This window comes from Lepisosteus oculatus, chromosome 7 (genome assembly GCF_040954835.1).
Source record: "Lepisosteus oculatus isolate fLepOcu1 chromosome 7, fLepOcu1.hap2, whole genome shotgun sequence".
In the NCBI taxonomy this organism is placed as follows: Eukaryota; Metazoa; Chordata; class Actinopteri; order Semionotiformes; family Lepisosteidae; genus Lepisosteus; species Lepisosteus oculatus.
In genome coordinates, this window is record NC_090702.1 from 12,617,253 (window position 1) to 12,633,287 (window position 16,035).

General features: G+C 37.3%; 1 protein-coding gene across 28 annotated transcripts in view; it reads left to right on the top strand.

Moving 5' to 3' along the window:
* The window catches only part of mical3a (microtubule associated monooxygenase, calponin and LIM domain containing 3a), a 140,295-nt gene that overhangs the window by 74,572 nt on the left and 49,688 nt on the right, over window positions 1-16,035 (top strand). For 19 of the 28 annotated variants that reach the window (XM_069192169.1, XM_069192163.1, XM_069192174.1 and 16 more), the window contains 14 exons: window positions 72-198; window positions 1,450-1,543; window positions 1,862-1,891; window positions 2,379-2,526; window positions 5,173-5,369; window positions 5,648-5,760; window positions 5,856-5,918; window positions 6,363-6,536; window positions 8,050-8,124; window positions 10,502-10,597; window positions 11,373-11,432; window positions 12,089-12,195; window positions 12,820-12,931; window positions 15,562-15,669. In XM_069192169.1, coding sequence (XP_069048270.1) covers window positions 72-198; window positions 1,450-1,543; window positions 1,862-1,891; window positions 2,379-2,526; window positions 5,173-5,369; window positions 5,648-5,760; window positions 5,856-5,918; window positions 6,363-6,536; window positions 8,050-8,124; window positions 10,502-10,597; window positions 11,373-11,432; window positions 12,089-12,195; window positions 12,820-12,931; window positions 15,562-15,669 — 1,504 coding nt within the window. Of the gene's footprint in view, window positions 1-71; window positions 199-1,449; window positions 1,544-1,861; window positions 1,892-2,378; window positions 2,527-5,172; window positions 5,370-5,647; window positions 5,761-5,855; window positions 5,919-6,362; window positions 6,537-8,049; window positions 8,125-10,501; window positions 10,598-11,372; window positions 11,433-12,088; window positions 12,197-12,819; window positions 12,932-15,561; window positions 15,670-16,035 lie in introns of all 28 variants that reach the window. The other 9 variants (XM_015353158.2, XM_069192181.1, XM_069192182.1 and 6 more) reach the window with 9 other exon arrangements.

Consider the following 16,035-nt stretch of genomic DNA (forward strand, 5'->3'; position numbering starts at 1 on the left):
TGAGAATGGATAATTGAGTGCAGCAGAGAGTGCTCTCGGTAGATTTTAATATATTGCTTTCTACACTTTAGGGAAAGCATCTACCGCCTTCTTCCTCAGACCACTCCAGAGAACGTCAGTAAGAATTTCAGTCAGTACAGTGTTGATCCAACAACACGCTACCCTAACATCAGCCTTCATGCACTGAGGCCCAGCCAGGTACAACACATGAAATGTACTTGTCCATGTGCAGTTTTTTATATGTGAAAGGAGATATTTAATTGTGACAAGCCATCACTAGGAAAAGTTAGGCCAGCACAAACTAAAGTGGAGCTGCACTGGCTTAAACAAAGCTGTAAAATTTGAAATAATCATTGAAGGAGTCTGGTATCCTGGCCTTCAGGTGACCTTCAGTCTTTGAGGAGGTTTTAGACCTTCCAATCAGGAGTCTAGAGCTCTAACCACTACTCCACTGTCATGCCATTTCTCTGAATCTGGAATAGACTGCAATGTTTCACCAAGAACAGTCATAATCACCTATGTTAGTTTTGTCCTGACAATTATGGAAACCTGAAGGTGCAGGAATGATTGAACTCTCTCAGCTATGGGATGTCACATTATACTAGTTTATCTGGACTTGCCAAGTTTGGTGTGTAATTGAAACAGCACCTGTTTCTATAAAATGGTAATCAATTTCACATTTTATGGCTGCTGTCCCCAGCCCTGGTTCTGGAAAGGCTCAATCTGATGTTTCATATGTTACTCTAAATCAACAGTTTTGTCAGACTGGGGACACTTGTAAGTTATTGATTACTTGAACAATGTGGTGAATTAAGAGGACATTGGTCCTTGAAATTACCTGCAGTCTATCCCAATTAATGTTTTCTACCCCCTCTAGAATGACTGATTTTATCGGGAGCTCTCCAAGAGTAGATTGGAGATGCTAGTTTTAGAGTGATATCCAAAAATAAAAAGTAAAGATGTAGAAAAAAGGAATTTGTTGGTGTCCTCACGGTTGCACTTGCAGGTGGACATTTAAAAGGTTCACTTGTTCATTAGAACTGTATTAGTAACTGATTTTCTATTTAAATCAAACTTGTGTAAGTTACTATGAAAACTGAAACTTATATTTTGTTTAAATCATGATTTCATTTTAAAATAATTATTTAATGCCTATTAGCAAAACAATCACTAAGCAAGAAATGTCCTGAAAATTAGAAAAATGCATTACTTCAAAAAATAGTGCAATGCTGCAGTATGAACATAACTAATGTTGGATTCAGGTTGCACCATCAAAATGCAATAACATGCTAGGTGCTACTTTATAGGCAAGTGATGAGCAAGATTTCACGCTTCACAGTATTTGCTACTGGTTTCTTTGAAACAGCTCTGTAAGAGAATTTTAATAACTAAAGTGAACAGTAAAAAAATGAGGGTAATTTTTCGTTTTTATCTTCTTCCTCTCTGAAGGTGCGGCATCTTATTGACACAGGAGAATCCAGGGACCCGCGTGTCGAAATGGAAAATGCTGTTAATTCTCAAACCCCCAAACTCTCCAGAAATGGTGAGCTGATTGTACAGTTGCAGTATTATTTGGTTTTATGTTAAAAAAGGCTTGAAGTTAGATATTTGTTTAGGGAACAAAGGTATCTTATTTGAGAAGCTAGGTCATTAAAACAGTAGACAGGTAATGAGATTATCTTCTCTTGTTGAATAAAGACCGCTCTCAAAAGTGTGCCCTTATAATTATAGGCAGAAAGAAACAATATCTCTTCCAGATTTCTGGGTGCATTGACTTCTGTTACAAATTTTGATTTCCCTTAGCCTAATATTGCTTTGCTTAAATGTTTTTTTATTATTTATTTATTATTCTTATCCTCAGACAATTGTCAGCTTCAAAATCTTGTTCAAGGTAATTTCACAAATGAATATAGACAATATGCATGTTATAACTATTTTAAGAGTATTTGAAGAGGCTTGCTTTATAGTTTACTTTAATCAAAGTTACACTGGAATCTAACACAAACATCCTTACTAAAATCTACACTAACTATAACTGGTGTGCAGCCTACAAAATATTTTTTTTCCTTCAGAAATACTGGTTAATTTCATTTAAAGCCTGCTTAGCTGCCTTTAATTCTGAATCATGTGATTGAAAACATTTTTTTCATTTTCTCCCATCTGTTACACCTGCTCTCTTATATTCAACTAATTACCACCACCAATGATACCAGGTTAGCGTGGTTACTAGAGTAGATTTTTGCACATTTGCAGCTTGCAACATTTCATAACTTAATTTTTGTATTAGGAATTTCCCCTGTCCTTATTGCATTGCATGATTATTATGGCAGATAAATTATGTGGTTTCATTACAAAAATATAATGCTTGACAATTTCAGAGTCAGTAGCTAGATCCAGTAAATTGCTGAACTGGTGCCAGCGACAGACTGAGGGATACAGGAATGTGAATGTGACTGACCTCACCATGTCCTGGAAGAGTGGACTAGCTCTCTGTGCCATCATCCACCGGTACCGACCTGACCTCATGTGAGTAGTTCTGTCCGAATAAGTTGACATTGTTGAAGGTCAAAACATTTTATATACAGATTTGTACAATAAAGCCCAGATGGAAATACCCTTGTAATTGCAGACAGTTATCATGTGCTACCTCTTAAAAGTTGTTTACCATATAATAAGCTTTGTAGTGCAGTGATGAGGTGGCTTGATTTTGTTGTAACAATTAGAAATTGGAATGGTAAATTGAGAGTACTTTTATGGCTACTGGGACTCAGTTGAGCAAAACAAAAAAAAACATCCATAGATTGAAAGTAAACAATACACAATTGTATTAATACCGCAAGAAAATGTGTAAAACGGGCCAATACAAGAGTAAACATACTTAACTGTTTGTGGTTCCACAAATAGCTGATCACTCGCTTTTGAATTACAAAGGTACTAGTAATAGCAAGGGTGAAAAAATGGTTAAAGTTACGAGGTTGCCAATAATCGTTATAGTCAATCTTGTGTAATCACTTCAATGCTCATACACTCCAAAACAAATGATTAGTTATTGTTGTAACAAAACCTTACTAAACATGTTTAAAATTATAGTTGAATTCTCAAGGGTTATAAAGCGAACATTGAATTTGTACTCATGCAGAGTAAAATGCAGGCCAGACCATTCTTTTAGAGTTTGAAAGTCTCAGAGAAAGATGAAGGTGAAGCTGGATTTGTCGCAGCTGTCAAATGTCCTTCCTGTTGCCCAGTGCAGAAGTTTTTTTCCCGTTTAAGCACCTCCTGGCTTTGTACTGACATTAGCTTCTCACTAATGAAAGGAGTGATTTTGATTCATTCTTAAGCAGCTTTCCAACCATTAGTGCTCAAGGTCTGACTTGAATCTAGCCGCAAGTGAGTCATATGTTGTGAACATGGGGAGAACATACATACACAACTCATATAGTTCCCCATGTCCGAAATTCAGCCCAGTCCCAGTGCTGTGAGGCAGCAACACTAACCACTGCACCACCATGCCCTCCCCCATCATATGGTACATATCAAAAACTCAAAGGTGTTACAGAAAGGTATGTTTTTAAAATTGATAATGAATTGAAGGAATTATTCATGTTTCTCATTTTGATGGTCTCTATATGTGGCCAGAATATGAAGACCATCAAGACCGTTAAGAGATAATTTAATCATGACAAATGTTTAGTCTTAACTGGAGCAAACTTTTATGGCAGATTTATCTGATGGTAATTATAAATATGGAAAATCACACTTGACTGTACTGTACATTTCATTACACATCCTCATATAAGCTGGAAAATCTTTTGAAAGGATCCATTTAATGTTCAGAAAATGGATGCTATCCATTTGATCTTTATGTGGCATAGCTTATAGTTACAAAGTATAAGAATTCAAGCTTTTGCTGTGGCAACCCTAAATTAATTAGGTACACAAAATTACCTTACTCCCACAATTAGTTAATTAAATGGCATCTTTGTGCAATAACTGTGGTTTACAAATTTGATGTGTTTCAGAATAAATACACCTGTTTCTGCAAGATAGATGTATGTCTGATAATATTGTCCGATAATATGGCTGATGTTTATACATTGTATAAGCAATTGTGTTCTTTTTAAATTAGTTTTTTTTCCCTTTTGATGGTTTTTAGGCAAATGTTCTTTTGTTTAAAATTGTAACTGCAACAATTTCTCATTCTTCAAAAATGTCTGCAGTTTGTAAACATGTTAATAAGCTATCAGAGATTAAATAACTGAATAGTTTTACTTCTGAGCTTTGCTTTTTACCTGAGTAGAGTGATTTAATGATGATGTAAGGGTCTTGCCTATCAAGCTTTGATTCATCTTGTATAAAACACTGTAAACGTGTTTATCATAAGCCTAAATAGCAAAACTAAATACTATGCTAATTGGTGCAAAATTGTTTTTCTTCTGTTTCTTTGTTTACAGTTAATTTCTGTAAAATGTCATATGGACTTTGTAAATAGAGCATTTACTCTGTAAATGGAGCTTAATTAACTTGCTTATTGAACACAAAATGATACTCTTTTTAATTTGAATGCAAGATTTTTAAATGAATTGTACTCATCAGTTTTAACATAAAGGACGTACTGAAGCACTTTATATTTCACATGTACTTACTGTAAATAGACACAAATGGACAGTTCTCTTACAATGTTTATCTCATTCCAAACAGAAACTACACATGCTTTCATGTTCTATTTCATTAATCGTAAAATTAGCAAAGACACCAGTTAAGTGTTGGTTTTGTGGTTCTTCATCTTTAAAAGAAAAGAGAAAAATGCAAACATCATGTAAGGTTTCAGTGCTTTCTTAATATTTTTGACAACTGTAGTATTCCACCCATTTCCCAAATAGTTTTTCTCTGGAAAACCATTATGTCATAGAAGCTGTTCCATCATGACAGATCTGGCTGAATCTTAAGAAAGAGAGTTTGGCTGTGGTGTACGTGGTAGTCTTGATCTGATACCAGAGGAATGTTGTAAACACTACTGAGAGTGTTATGGAGCCAGTGTGAGTGCACACGCTCTGCCGCTCATTAGGAGGCATGTTCTCAATGCTCAACATGTGGAGGTATGTGGTTATTCTTGCTGCATTGTGCCGGTGCTGATCTGATGCGTTTCTGGTCTTCCTTCGTGTCTGGACGCAGTGACTTTGACTCCCTGGAGGAGCAAAACCTGGAGAAGAACAACCAGCTGGCCTTTGACGTGGCAGAACGGGAGTTTGGGATCTCGCCCATCATGACGGGGAAAGAGATGGCCTCGGTGGGGGAGCCCGACAAGCTTTCCATGGTCATGTATCTCAGCCAGTTCTATGAGATGTTCAAGGACACAGTGCCCCCTGGTGGTGAGTACTACTGTGTTGCTGCTGAGCACTTTCCTCAGCACGATTTTTGTTTTGGTAATTCTTTGTGCCTTTCAAATCACTATTAAAAATTATCCTAATGTTACTTTTTGGAAAGAAAAAAGATTGAATATTAAATGTTTTATTTCTTGATGTAATAAGGTGAAACATCTGTGAATTATAAACCAGGTACAAATTAGTAGATCTGTATATAGTTACAGATAGAGTTATAGATATTTAGGTATTCATGTATATATTCAGGTATTTCTTGTTATTTTCAGAAAACCATAATCTGAGTCCAGAGGACAAAGCCGCCTTGATCACCAACACTAAGTCTCCCATATCCTTCCTCAGCAAGTTGGGTCAGAGCATCTCTCGCAAACGGAACCCTAAGGTACAGCCCTAATGCGGCTCTGAGAATGGCCTGACCTGCTTCTCTTCCTGTGGGAGCGTTTAAGCGACAATTAACATTTTTTCCCCCTCTTGTAGGACAAAAAGGAAAAGGAAGTGGATGGTTCTGGCAAGAGGAGAAAAACCAGCCAATCTGAGGATGTGAGTGAAATGTTACATGATATTAATTGTAATGGTAGCAATGCCTTTTAAATGCATTACTCTTCAGAACTCTCTTCTTTGCCTTAATGTACATGCAGGTCATTTGTTTGTTTTGCTTTCTTTCTCTTGGCTTGCTTCTTCAAGAGTATTAATTTTTTTCACTTTTTTTAAACGGCTTTAAGTGTTTAATTTAACATTTAACTTCTGATATTTATATATAATTTTTCCGTGAAATCCAGTTATTTTTTCTTAAAAATGTAAAGACCTGGGAAGTTCGTCCCTCAATTTCAGTGTTATTGATTTCCGAAGTTTCTAGTGTACAACTGAAATGGGGTTTTTCATGGAGTCTTAAAGTTCATTACTGTGTAGTGCAAAATGTAAAACGACTGTGCTGCACTGCAAAGGCTGTAGCTTTTGTAGCTTACGTTTGCCACTTTGATTCAGGAGGAAGTGCCCCGGAGCTATCGCGATGAGAGGCCGCCCTTGGTCAGCACGCTGGCAGAGCGTAGGGTTGACCCGACGTCTGGAAATCACAATAAAGTGAAGTCCATGGCCACACAGCTGCTAGCCAAGTTTGAAGAAAATGCTCCTGCACAGTCATCCGGCCTCAAGAGACAGGTGAGCCTCAGCAAACGGAGCAGGAAAGAGCAGAGGGGGAATGAAGAAGGAGTTGGGCAGCACAGACCTAAACCTTTCAGCTACTGCTTTCTAAGGACGGACTTTTTAAATATATTAATTCTATTAAGAGCTCGATACCGACAAAATTGTATGTCCCAGTAACATGATTTTTGTATTGAGCTTTCAGAATGTGTTTTTTGACATGGATATAAGAATGTTTTGGAGCTCTACTTAAGCATTTTGGAATATCAGTCCCCAGAAGTGGGTGTCTCACGCATACATTTTGTGTTGCTAGTTTCTGAAATTAAGAACTAGCAATGCAAATGTAGAATCTGTTGTACCACTACTCAAAGACCATTTGTTCTAACTACACAAAGAGCATTTTTCTGATCTATGCCCAGCAGCATAAAAGCATATGTGTATAGCTCTTGTCTGTGGAAATATTGCTGAAACATGATAGAAAAGATCAACATTCTGGGCAAGAGAGCTGCAGAACATAACAAACATTTAGATTAGTTTTTAAAACATAGTTTCTTGAAAAATAATGTTTTATTTTTAGTGCACTTTTCATAGGTCGGTCTCAAAATGCAAGATTGTTAAAAGTGTTTTTTCATGAACGTTTACATCTAAGTGCATTTTACAGAGACCTTTTCTAACAATAACTGGTTTTAAGGATATTTCAAAACAAAGAAAGCTGCTTGTTCTAGTAGTTTGGATGTTAGGTGTATACCCAGTGGTGTGAAAAGGCAGTGTTGTTCCATTCTCTATATGGTGTTGCCATGGAGGCTTTTTTCCTTTAAACCAATATTGTGCTGATCTTTCTGAGCAATCTTTGTAGTTAACAAATACTGAAAAATGTGTGATGTTCATTGGCACGACTATTACTGTTTTTGAGTGATTGAACCCTCTGTGCTTTCTTAAACTCTACACATTTTTACAGTTCATTAGTTTGACTTGCATGGAATCTCTAGACTCCTACAGATTGTCATCCTTTGGGATGGGACCAAATGGTTTCCAGTGGCTCTGTCTTGAACCTGAGGTGAAGCTGAATTGTAGGCATTCAAAAATTAAGTTGTGACATATTGATAAAAGTAGAAGCCCTTAATTAATTAACTGCTTATGTAATGCAAGCATTACTGTTTCACAGTATCAGTTAACAAAGCAAGGGGTTTTGAGCAAAATGTGTGACTTTGCTCATTTCTCAAAGAATGTCAAGTTCTCTCCTAGGTTGATATTTTGGGTGTGTCCTCTGTAGTAGTTTAAAGAAGACCCCCCTCCCCCCACACACACTACGATTTCCCATTTCCTGTTGGTCTGGCATTTTTATTATCCACTTTGTCTTTTGTCCTGCACTGATGGCAACTCCTCCATGAATCATGTCATTCTTTCCCTCTTCTGTCCCTTGGCCGCCCGTCCTCTGTTGCGGGGTTGCGCTGTTGACTCGCGCGGCGGGGTGGGTTTCGCTTGCTGTTCTTGCTGTTCTCTCACGCGGCGGCCTCCCCTACCGTACCAGGAGCGCCTGCTGACCCAGCCCTCCGTGCGCCCGAAGGAGCAGGCCCGCCTCGCTCCCGTCCCACAGTGGAGACAGGTAAAGAGCGACTCACCCGGCCGCGCCTGGCCTCCGCAGCCCTGGAGCGCAAACGGCACGGCGATACATTCTGTTACATCTCCACTTTCATAAGTGACTTCATCATCGAGCAATGTCGGTAGCTCGATTTTTATTTATTTTTTTCCCCTCGATTTTTGGGGAAAAAAAGAGGAAATGGTGCCGTTTGCCTTTTATACGATCACCATTTTGGTTTTATGTGTGCACACTTTTGAAAAGATCAGAACTTTATTGGAGTTTAAGAAAACTGATCTTTTTATGTAAAGTCAATTGGTATTCTGCTTACAACAGTCAGAAATAGGCAGGAAAATACACTGGTAGTTGTTTGGCCATTAGAGATGATTCAGGAATAAACAAATCCGTGAACTATACGTTCAGATTTTGTTTTTCTCCTGTCGCAGTCTTCAGACAATCACTCCAAGATAAACTTCCATTTAATCTTTCATCATCTGTTATTGAGTTCATAATTATGTTACTTGCTGTACGATGTATTTAGGTTTAGGTACTTAGACAGACTGAACTAATTAATTCTGAAGTAAACAGTAAACAGGCTCACATTCTTGCTCTCCAACCTTGTTTGTTCTCCCATATCATGAAAATAGTGGTAGTAGTGTAGTGTTTGTTTGTTTTTCAAACGTTTTAAAGTTGACATCTTATTGGAATATTGAAAGTATTGAGAAACACCATATTAGCGCATGTAGCACATCTGTTACTTAGTTTGAACTAATAAGACAGAGATACCACTGCAATTACAAATTACCAGATACCCTGTCATTACATGCTCTTTCCTTCCTTCATTGCTTCACGACACATTCACCTCCTTAGAGACGCACCCAGCAACAAGAGAGGTTAAGTTTCCGCTTTAGAGAGACAGTTCTGTGCCACACTTTGCCTCCCAAGGAGAAGGTATGGTATCTGATGTAATGCTGTGTAGTGTAGCGGTTGTACACTAGTGTCCCGTTTCAGCCCAGAGCCTCAGCTCCCTTCTCCTCCCCAGTGTGGATGTGTGTAGCCTTGTTGCTCTTAGGCCTAGTTGTCCTTAAATCCGTTAACTGTTGAATAGGAGTTCCCTACACGTTGTACAACAAAATATGGAGAAAAAAGTACCAAATAAGTGATGTGTAGTTTATTAACCATGCTGTTTTTAATGCAGACTGTTTTTGTGGATCTTTTGCCCTTTTTTTAAAAAAAGTATAAACCTCCACATTCACATCTTTTTGTTTGCTTCTTGCTGAAGACTGAAAACCTTGAGCAGGTGGTTCCAATTTTGTCTATACTTATATTTCATGGTTGACTTTTAATTTTATTTCTTCCTCTCAGTCTAGCTTGAGTAAAGCAGGGCGTTAGTGATGGAGGTGTGACCCACAGATCATGGAGTACTATGAGGCAGGGGAGTAGGGGTGAGAGAAGCCATGGGGATGACAGTTCGAATATGCTGTTTTAGATGTAGCTTACTTAATTAAGAAATAATACGGAGACTGAGAAAAGAAATAGTATGTCCTTATATAGCCTGTCCATTCTAAAAATATTTTGTGGTAATTTTGACATCCGTATATTTGTGTTCTGTGCCAATATCAAACCAGTCAATATCAAACACAAGATTTAAGACCCTGTAAATGATTACATTTTATGGTTCAGTACATGCCATTCATGATGAGAATACTAAATAAAATATCAGTCTGCCACCCTGTCACACAGTGAAGATGAGGATGATGAGAAAAGGTTTGTTTTACTTTTATCTTTGGACAATGGGACTGCAGCACACATACCCCCACTAGAATTGTATGGTTTATACACCCTTTTCACTGACCTTTTTCCATCTATTTAGGTTTTACTGTTGGTGTGACACAGCATGTTATACGTGCGATACACATTTTCAAATTACTCCACAGTACAAAAAAATTAAGCAGAACTAATAAAGTCCAATACTTTGTATTAAATTATCTTAAGCTTCACTAAAAATCATGCAGACCCGAAAAATTTCAATAATCTGTGACTCATGTACGCCCCTGACTTAATCCCATCTTTAATAGTTAAAGTGGTTTTGTTTCTCATTCCAGCTGTGTGATATATGGTAAATATTTAAAACACTTGTTTGCCAAGTTGCTAAATATAGATTGTGGTGTTGCAGATGGCTGAAGTGATGAGCCAAAAAACATCTGAGAGTGTTATTAAACAATTTCAGTGAGTTATCCAGAGGTGTATTTGCCAACAAATGCAGTCTAGTTCTTTTTTTTGGTGGTTCTTTGGTTACTTATCCCCAGGATTTTTGCTTGTCAGAGCAGGAGTTTTTGTAGGCAGTCAGGCAACGTAGAGTGAATGTCAGTGGAGCTGAGCCTGTCCTCTCCTATTTCTAAAGGCCAAAAAGGAGACGAGCTCTCGAACCTGCCCAAAGAAAATCATTCTTCTCACGCCTTCTTCCTCCACCTCCTCCTCACTCTCTCTCCATGTGCAGGTGATGCTCTGTGCCTTGTCCATGGCACACTTTAATTCTTCCCTTTCTGTATTTGTCACAATTGCTTTAAACTCCTATACACCTTGAGCTTCCAAAAGAGTTAAATTCATCTGTTTTTCAAAAATAGTATTAGTTAACTTTACTATTAAATTTAATTATCTGTAGTAGCCACTGATTGTTAAGGGTTTTGAAATACTGCAAATGATTTGGGACAATTTAACTGCAAATTTATATACAGTATTTTCTTACTCTGTGGTAACAAAAAAGGGTTAATGTCGGGCAGGGTTTTAAACTGAAGTTGCTTAAGGGCTTAAAGAACCCTTTCCCTTCATGTTTGACATTTACATGCTATATTAATACTTGTTCCAATTCCAATAATCAGGATATAAATGGGTGTAACGAAAGGGATATACTGTACTGTATCATGTCTGTAGGACAACAAAAGGTGCTTTTTTGTGTGTTGGAAACAATGAAAATTCTGGCTTTATGGCAACATCTACTGGAAATAGTTCAAGAGCATCTTAGAAACAAAGTAGATTTCTGTTTTGATTACTTATACCCAGTGTATTTTCGAGTAGGTGTAGAAGTAAGGGTTTTAACATTTTAAGAAAGCCACCTTTTACATAATGTTTCCAAATCTCTGCCACTGTTTTAAGTAAGCAGCTGAGAGGAGGAAAGTTAATTGGTTTCCTGTGAAAGATTAAACACGGTTTGTTAAACTTAAATGCACTGGAATGATGGCTGTGTGCTCTCAACTTTCTTGTCGCTCTTGTAGACGGGAGAGAATGATGTGGCTGAGTGCCCCAGTCAAGAGGACAAGCCTGTCTCAGATCGGGTAACTGGGGCAGCACGAGCCAGTTTACACAACAAGCAATGTTGCAAAACAGCTGCCAAAATAACCAAAATTAACCAAAATAAGCATGAGCCTTTCAGATACTGCACTACAGAATCATACAGGGTTATTAATTTGATTAGTGTAGTGAAACCTATGGCAAGCTGAGTACATTGTGGGGGTTATTTGCATTTTAAGAATCTCTCCTGACTTGGTCCTTGCCTAATATTTTCTATTACCATTTTGTTTGGCTTGTTGTATATGAAATTGCATGTTACGTTTTCTCCAGTATAATCTTCAGAGTGACCCCCACTATTGCCAGAATTGGAAAACCTCATTTTTAATAATTAAATCAGTGAGTGCATTGTTCCCGTTGGGTTTTAACATACCTAACATGCACAGTATGTGGAATAACCTTTATAAAACAGAATCAGCTTGTTGTTTTTTTAAATAAAGAAAGAAGTGAAGTTTATTAAGTGAAAAACAGGCTTGGCAATATAATATTTCTCAGATATTTATGGCATGCATTGGATTGCTAACTAGCAAATACAGTATGGGTAACTGTGTTAAATACAGCTGGTTTGGGTGCAGCATACCTAAGTCTTTAAACATCTGTTCATTTAATGTACATTAGCTGACAGTGTTACCTTTTCCTGCAGATGTTGCCATTAATTTACTGTGATGACCAAGTTACGTATACTCCTAGTACTGAGGAGAGGGCATCACACGTTTCTTCCCATTGTCAACAGAACCATACCAGTCTACAGGTGAAATAACATTATTTTACTGGGCTGGTGTTAAATATCTTTAATTTTGATCTGTAATGCCTTTGCAGTGACTGAGAGATTATCGTGGCAGCTTTCACTGCTAACAATCATCCTGCAGCACATTTCTGAGAGGAGTTGATCTGAACTCCATTTTCTGAAGTACTTTTGTCTTAGCTTGTTTGTCCCTATTGATTTATTATGGCATATATCTATAAAATAAATAGATGAAGTGATACCTGTATTACAGACTCATCCAATCCACAAAAAATGTTACAAATGCGAAGATACCACTCAATACATCATGCATAATGGAATGTTAATAGTTTATTAGTTGAAGGATCTCTTGTTCCCAGTCTGTTGGGTTGACTTTTTCTGTTGAAGAACCTCTCTTCAAGACTAAAGAGTTTCTTAAGACTTGTCTGTGTATGACATTTATTGACCAGGGGTTATCTTGGCTGCTTCTTACTGACAGTACCTTGCCTACCCAAATGGGTTTTGAATGGTTAATTTTTATACTCTCTTCATTTTTTTTTAATTAACCTCTCTATGCATTCTCCCTTCTCAGTGTGTTTGTGAAGTCTTGTTTAATATGTTAAATAGTTTTTGTCTTCTTTTCCTCTGCCGGAGCCTAAGAAAAAGCCATCACGGCACTTCTTTGTAGATCAGTGGCACCTGTCTCGCAGTCTTCGCCCAGACAAGTACAGTGACCTTCCTTCCCCAGGGTCCCTACGACAGGTAGCCCCAGTGGGGATTGTAGTGTGGGCTCAGCACTAACCCTTGTTCTGGCTCGCATGCTCTACTGAGAATGGCTTATAAGAAAAGACCACTGGATTTGTAGTTACTAGTGTACTGTAGGTGTGCCCAAAGCCGAACTGGTGAATTCTTTCCTTAGCCCTCACCTCTATCAAGGCAATGTTCTCGAATCCGCTGAACTGAAAAAAGACATTCGTCTACATTTTGTGCTCAGTGTTAGTATCAGGAATCCATGACACATGATTTATCGGTGGTGTAAAGCAAGTTATTTTGTCTAGTGGGTTGATCCTTAAAATGAAACTGATGTTATGTCATGGAATTCTTCGTGGTGTTTACAGATTTTGGCTGCAGCTCGCCCTTTTTGCGTTCAAAATGTGATTGTTCTTTTCTTAAAAACAGTGGGCACTCCTTACAGTAGTACAGTACAGTGAGCTGTTTTTTGTTTTGCAAACTGTGAAGCACTGCAAGAAAATTTCAACTTGCTCTCAAGCCTTCTGTAGAAATCCTACTTTTTCACCACTGCCATATTTGGAGTTAAATGGTTGGCATACCTTCTGTAGTTTATCATGACAGCCAGCAGACTGTTTTACTTATGGCAACAAAAAAAAGTAAAAGTTGACTTGACTTTTACTTTTACTGCATTTATAAAGGATGTCCACAATAGCTCATCATGTTAAAGCACTCAGAATATCTGTAAAAAAAAAAATTATGAGCATGCGCTGTTTCCGTTTGTAGATGTTGCTTTAAATTCTAATGCCTGTTATGTAATGATTCAGAGCAAAACACTCGTTTTTACTTCTAGAAAATGGTATTATTAACTTAACTGATGTGAATATCCAACGGGACTTTCTTTAAAAAACATGAACGTTCCAAGAAGTGCTGAATTAAAAGAAACTGTTTAGGACATTATCATTTCAGGTCTCTAACATAATAGTTAACTAAAAAAAACAATACAAAAACCAGAATTTTCAATTATAAAATTATGTTATGGGAGAGTCAACACAAGTGATTTTAGGAAACAACAGTAGGTGACTGAAGAGGACGTCTTGATGTTTGAAACAATGGAATGAGAGGCACTCATTTGAATCTATGGTGTCTTGATAATGTGATTTTAAGTAGTTAATTGATCTACGGATTGAAGTCAACATGGTTATGTAACTTGTTCTACACTCCTACAACTTTTTTTGCTACATATAAAAGTACCTCCATTCTCCGTTTGTGTCCCCTGAGCCGTTTTTCATCATTAATTATGAAAATAACTAAGTTTCTGATAAATATCGAAACTGTCTTTCAATATATGATCAAGGTTTTGTAATATATTTTAATTTTGTTTTACGGAATAGTCAGGACTCTTTATTTTCTGTGTTTATTTTTGATTGTGTGTTGACCCTCCCAATGTGCTTATGCTGTTATCTGGTTAAAAACTAAAAATTAGTTACTTATGGAATAATGGTGAACATTTTCACTTAAAGGTTGCTGAATGTTTTGGTCATTCACATAGATTTAAGACCTACTTCACTAATCCCAGAACTGCACTCACATTTTGTTCCTAGTGTCTTCTGATTCTGTCGTTCATATATTTTTATGGTTACATGCTGCTTTCATCAGTAGTTGAATGACAGGTATTCTTTTCTAAAGAATGAGGAGGATGTACAGTATCATGATGAGAGCTACAATGTTTCATTTAACAGTTTTTATAAATCTGGAATGTAGTGAAGATTTAATGACCCGTAATTGATATTCAAAGGGAAGTTAATTATGATTGAAAAATAAACCGTGAAAACAAAAACCCTAAAGGTGTGCTGTTTGAGCTCTGCATGTGGAGGAAATGTTTAAGAATCTTCAGAAAGTTTTCTTTGTCCATTCTAGCTCTTTGTAGGAAAATTTCACTTATTTCTGTTAAATCACTGGTGGGCTGGCATTGCAGCTGGCATCTGTGAGATGTTTTTGTGCATTGGCAATTTGAAGTTAAATTGTTATTGAACATTGTTTAAAAGCTGAATGTGTTGCAATCATAGAGAATTTTCTTTTCATTCTGAGTAATGGGTGTCCCTGGAGCTGCAAGTGAGTTAGAGCCCAGGGCACATTGTGGGCTTTGACAGTCTGCTGTGTGGCATGTGATGCTAACTAGTGCACCACTGCAATAGGCTCTTGCCAAAAACACTTCTGTGCTTTTCACCGATAATACTAACTGGTTTTCTTTATGCAGCCTGAGGAGCATGCTTGTTTGAAGTGTTGTGAACACTGACCGGTTTTTCATTATCTTATTTCAAATACTGTTTAAATTTGCACATTTAAGTTAACTCTTGTTTTCTGCATTTCTGTTACTGTTTTGCTATTATGGAAAGTATTATATAGTGGTGGAGTTAATTATATGTTTTTTTTTTCTAAATGATGTGCTATCATTGACAACAGCTACTTGAACAACAGTTGGAAAAGTTAATGCTTTATCTACCCATTCAGATAAAACAAATAAGTGCTGCTGGATTTCTTTTTTCCCAAAATGTAGTTTCAAGTTTTTTTTTTAATCTTTTGCCCCCCTTTTAATTTTTTTTCCTTTTCTCCCTCATTTCTGTCCTTCAAACCTGTCATCACTGTTCTGCTGTGAGTAGAGATATATAAAGATGTACACAGGTGGAGTGAGCTCATTGGCTGAACAGATAGCCAATCAGCTTCAAACGCAAGACAAGCCCAAGCCCCTTCTTGACAAGAAGGAATTGGTAAGAACTGGTAGTGTAGGCATGTAGTAGCAGAATGTAGCTGAGCAAGTGTGCAGACTAATTCAGTCCAGGTTGCTCTAAGCAGTGTCTTTCATCCTGTTTTGTTAGTAGTATTTTTTCCCCTGTAACAGTAGACAGGCTTCCTAACTGCGTGTTTGCTTCTAACCTGTTGAACTTTTTATGATTGCACAATTGAAAGACATTAACATCCAGTTATTCTTAAATATTAGAATACTGATTATGTGGTTATATTCAGCATCGGAAGGACTATAACTGTTGGCATAATTAAGCTCTAAAGGTACTTTCTTGGCCCTTGGCCACAGTCTACAAATTGCATCATTCAGAATATGATAATCATTCTGCTCC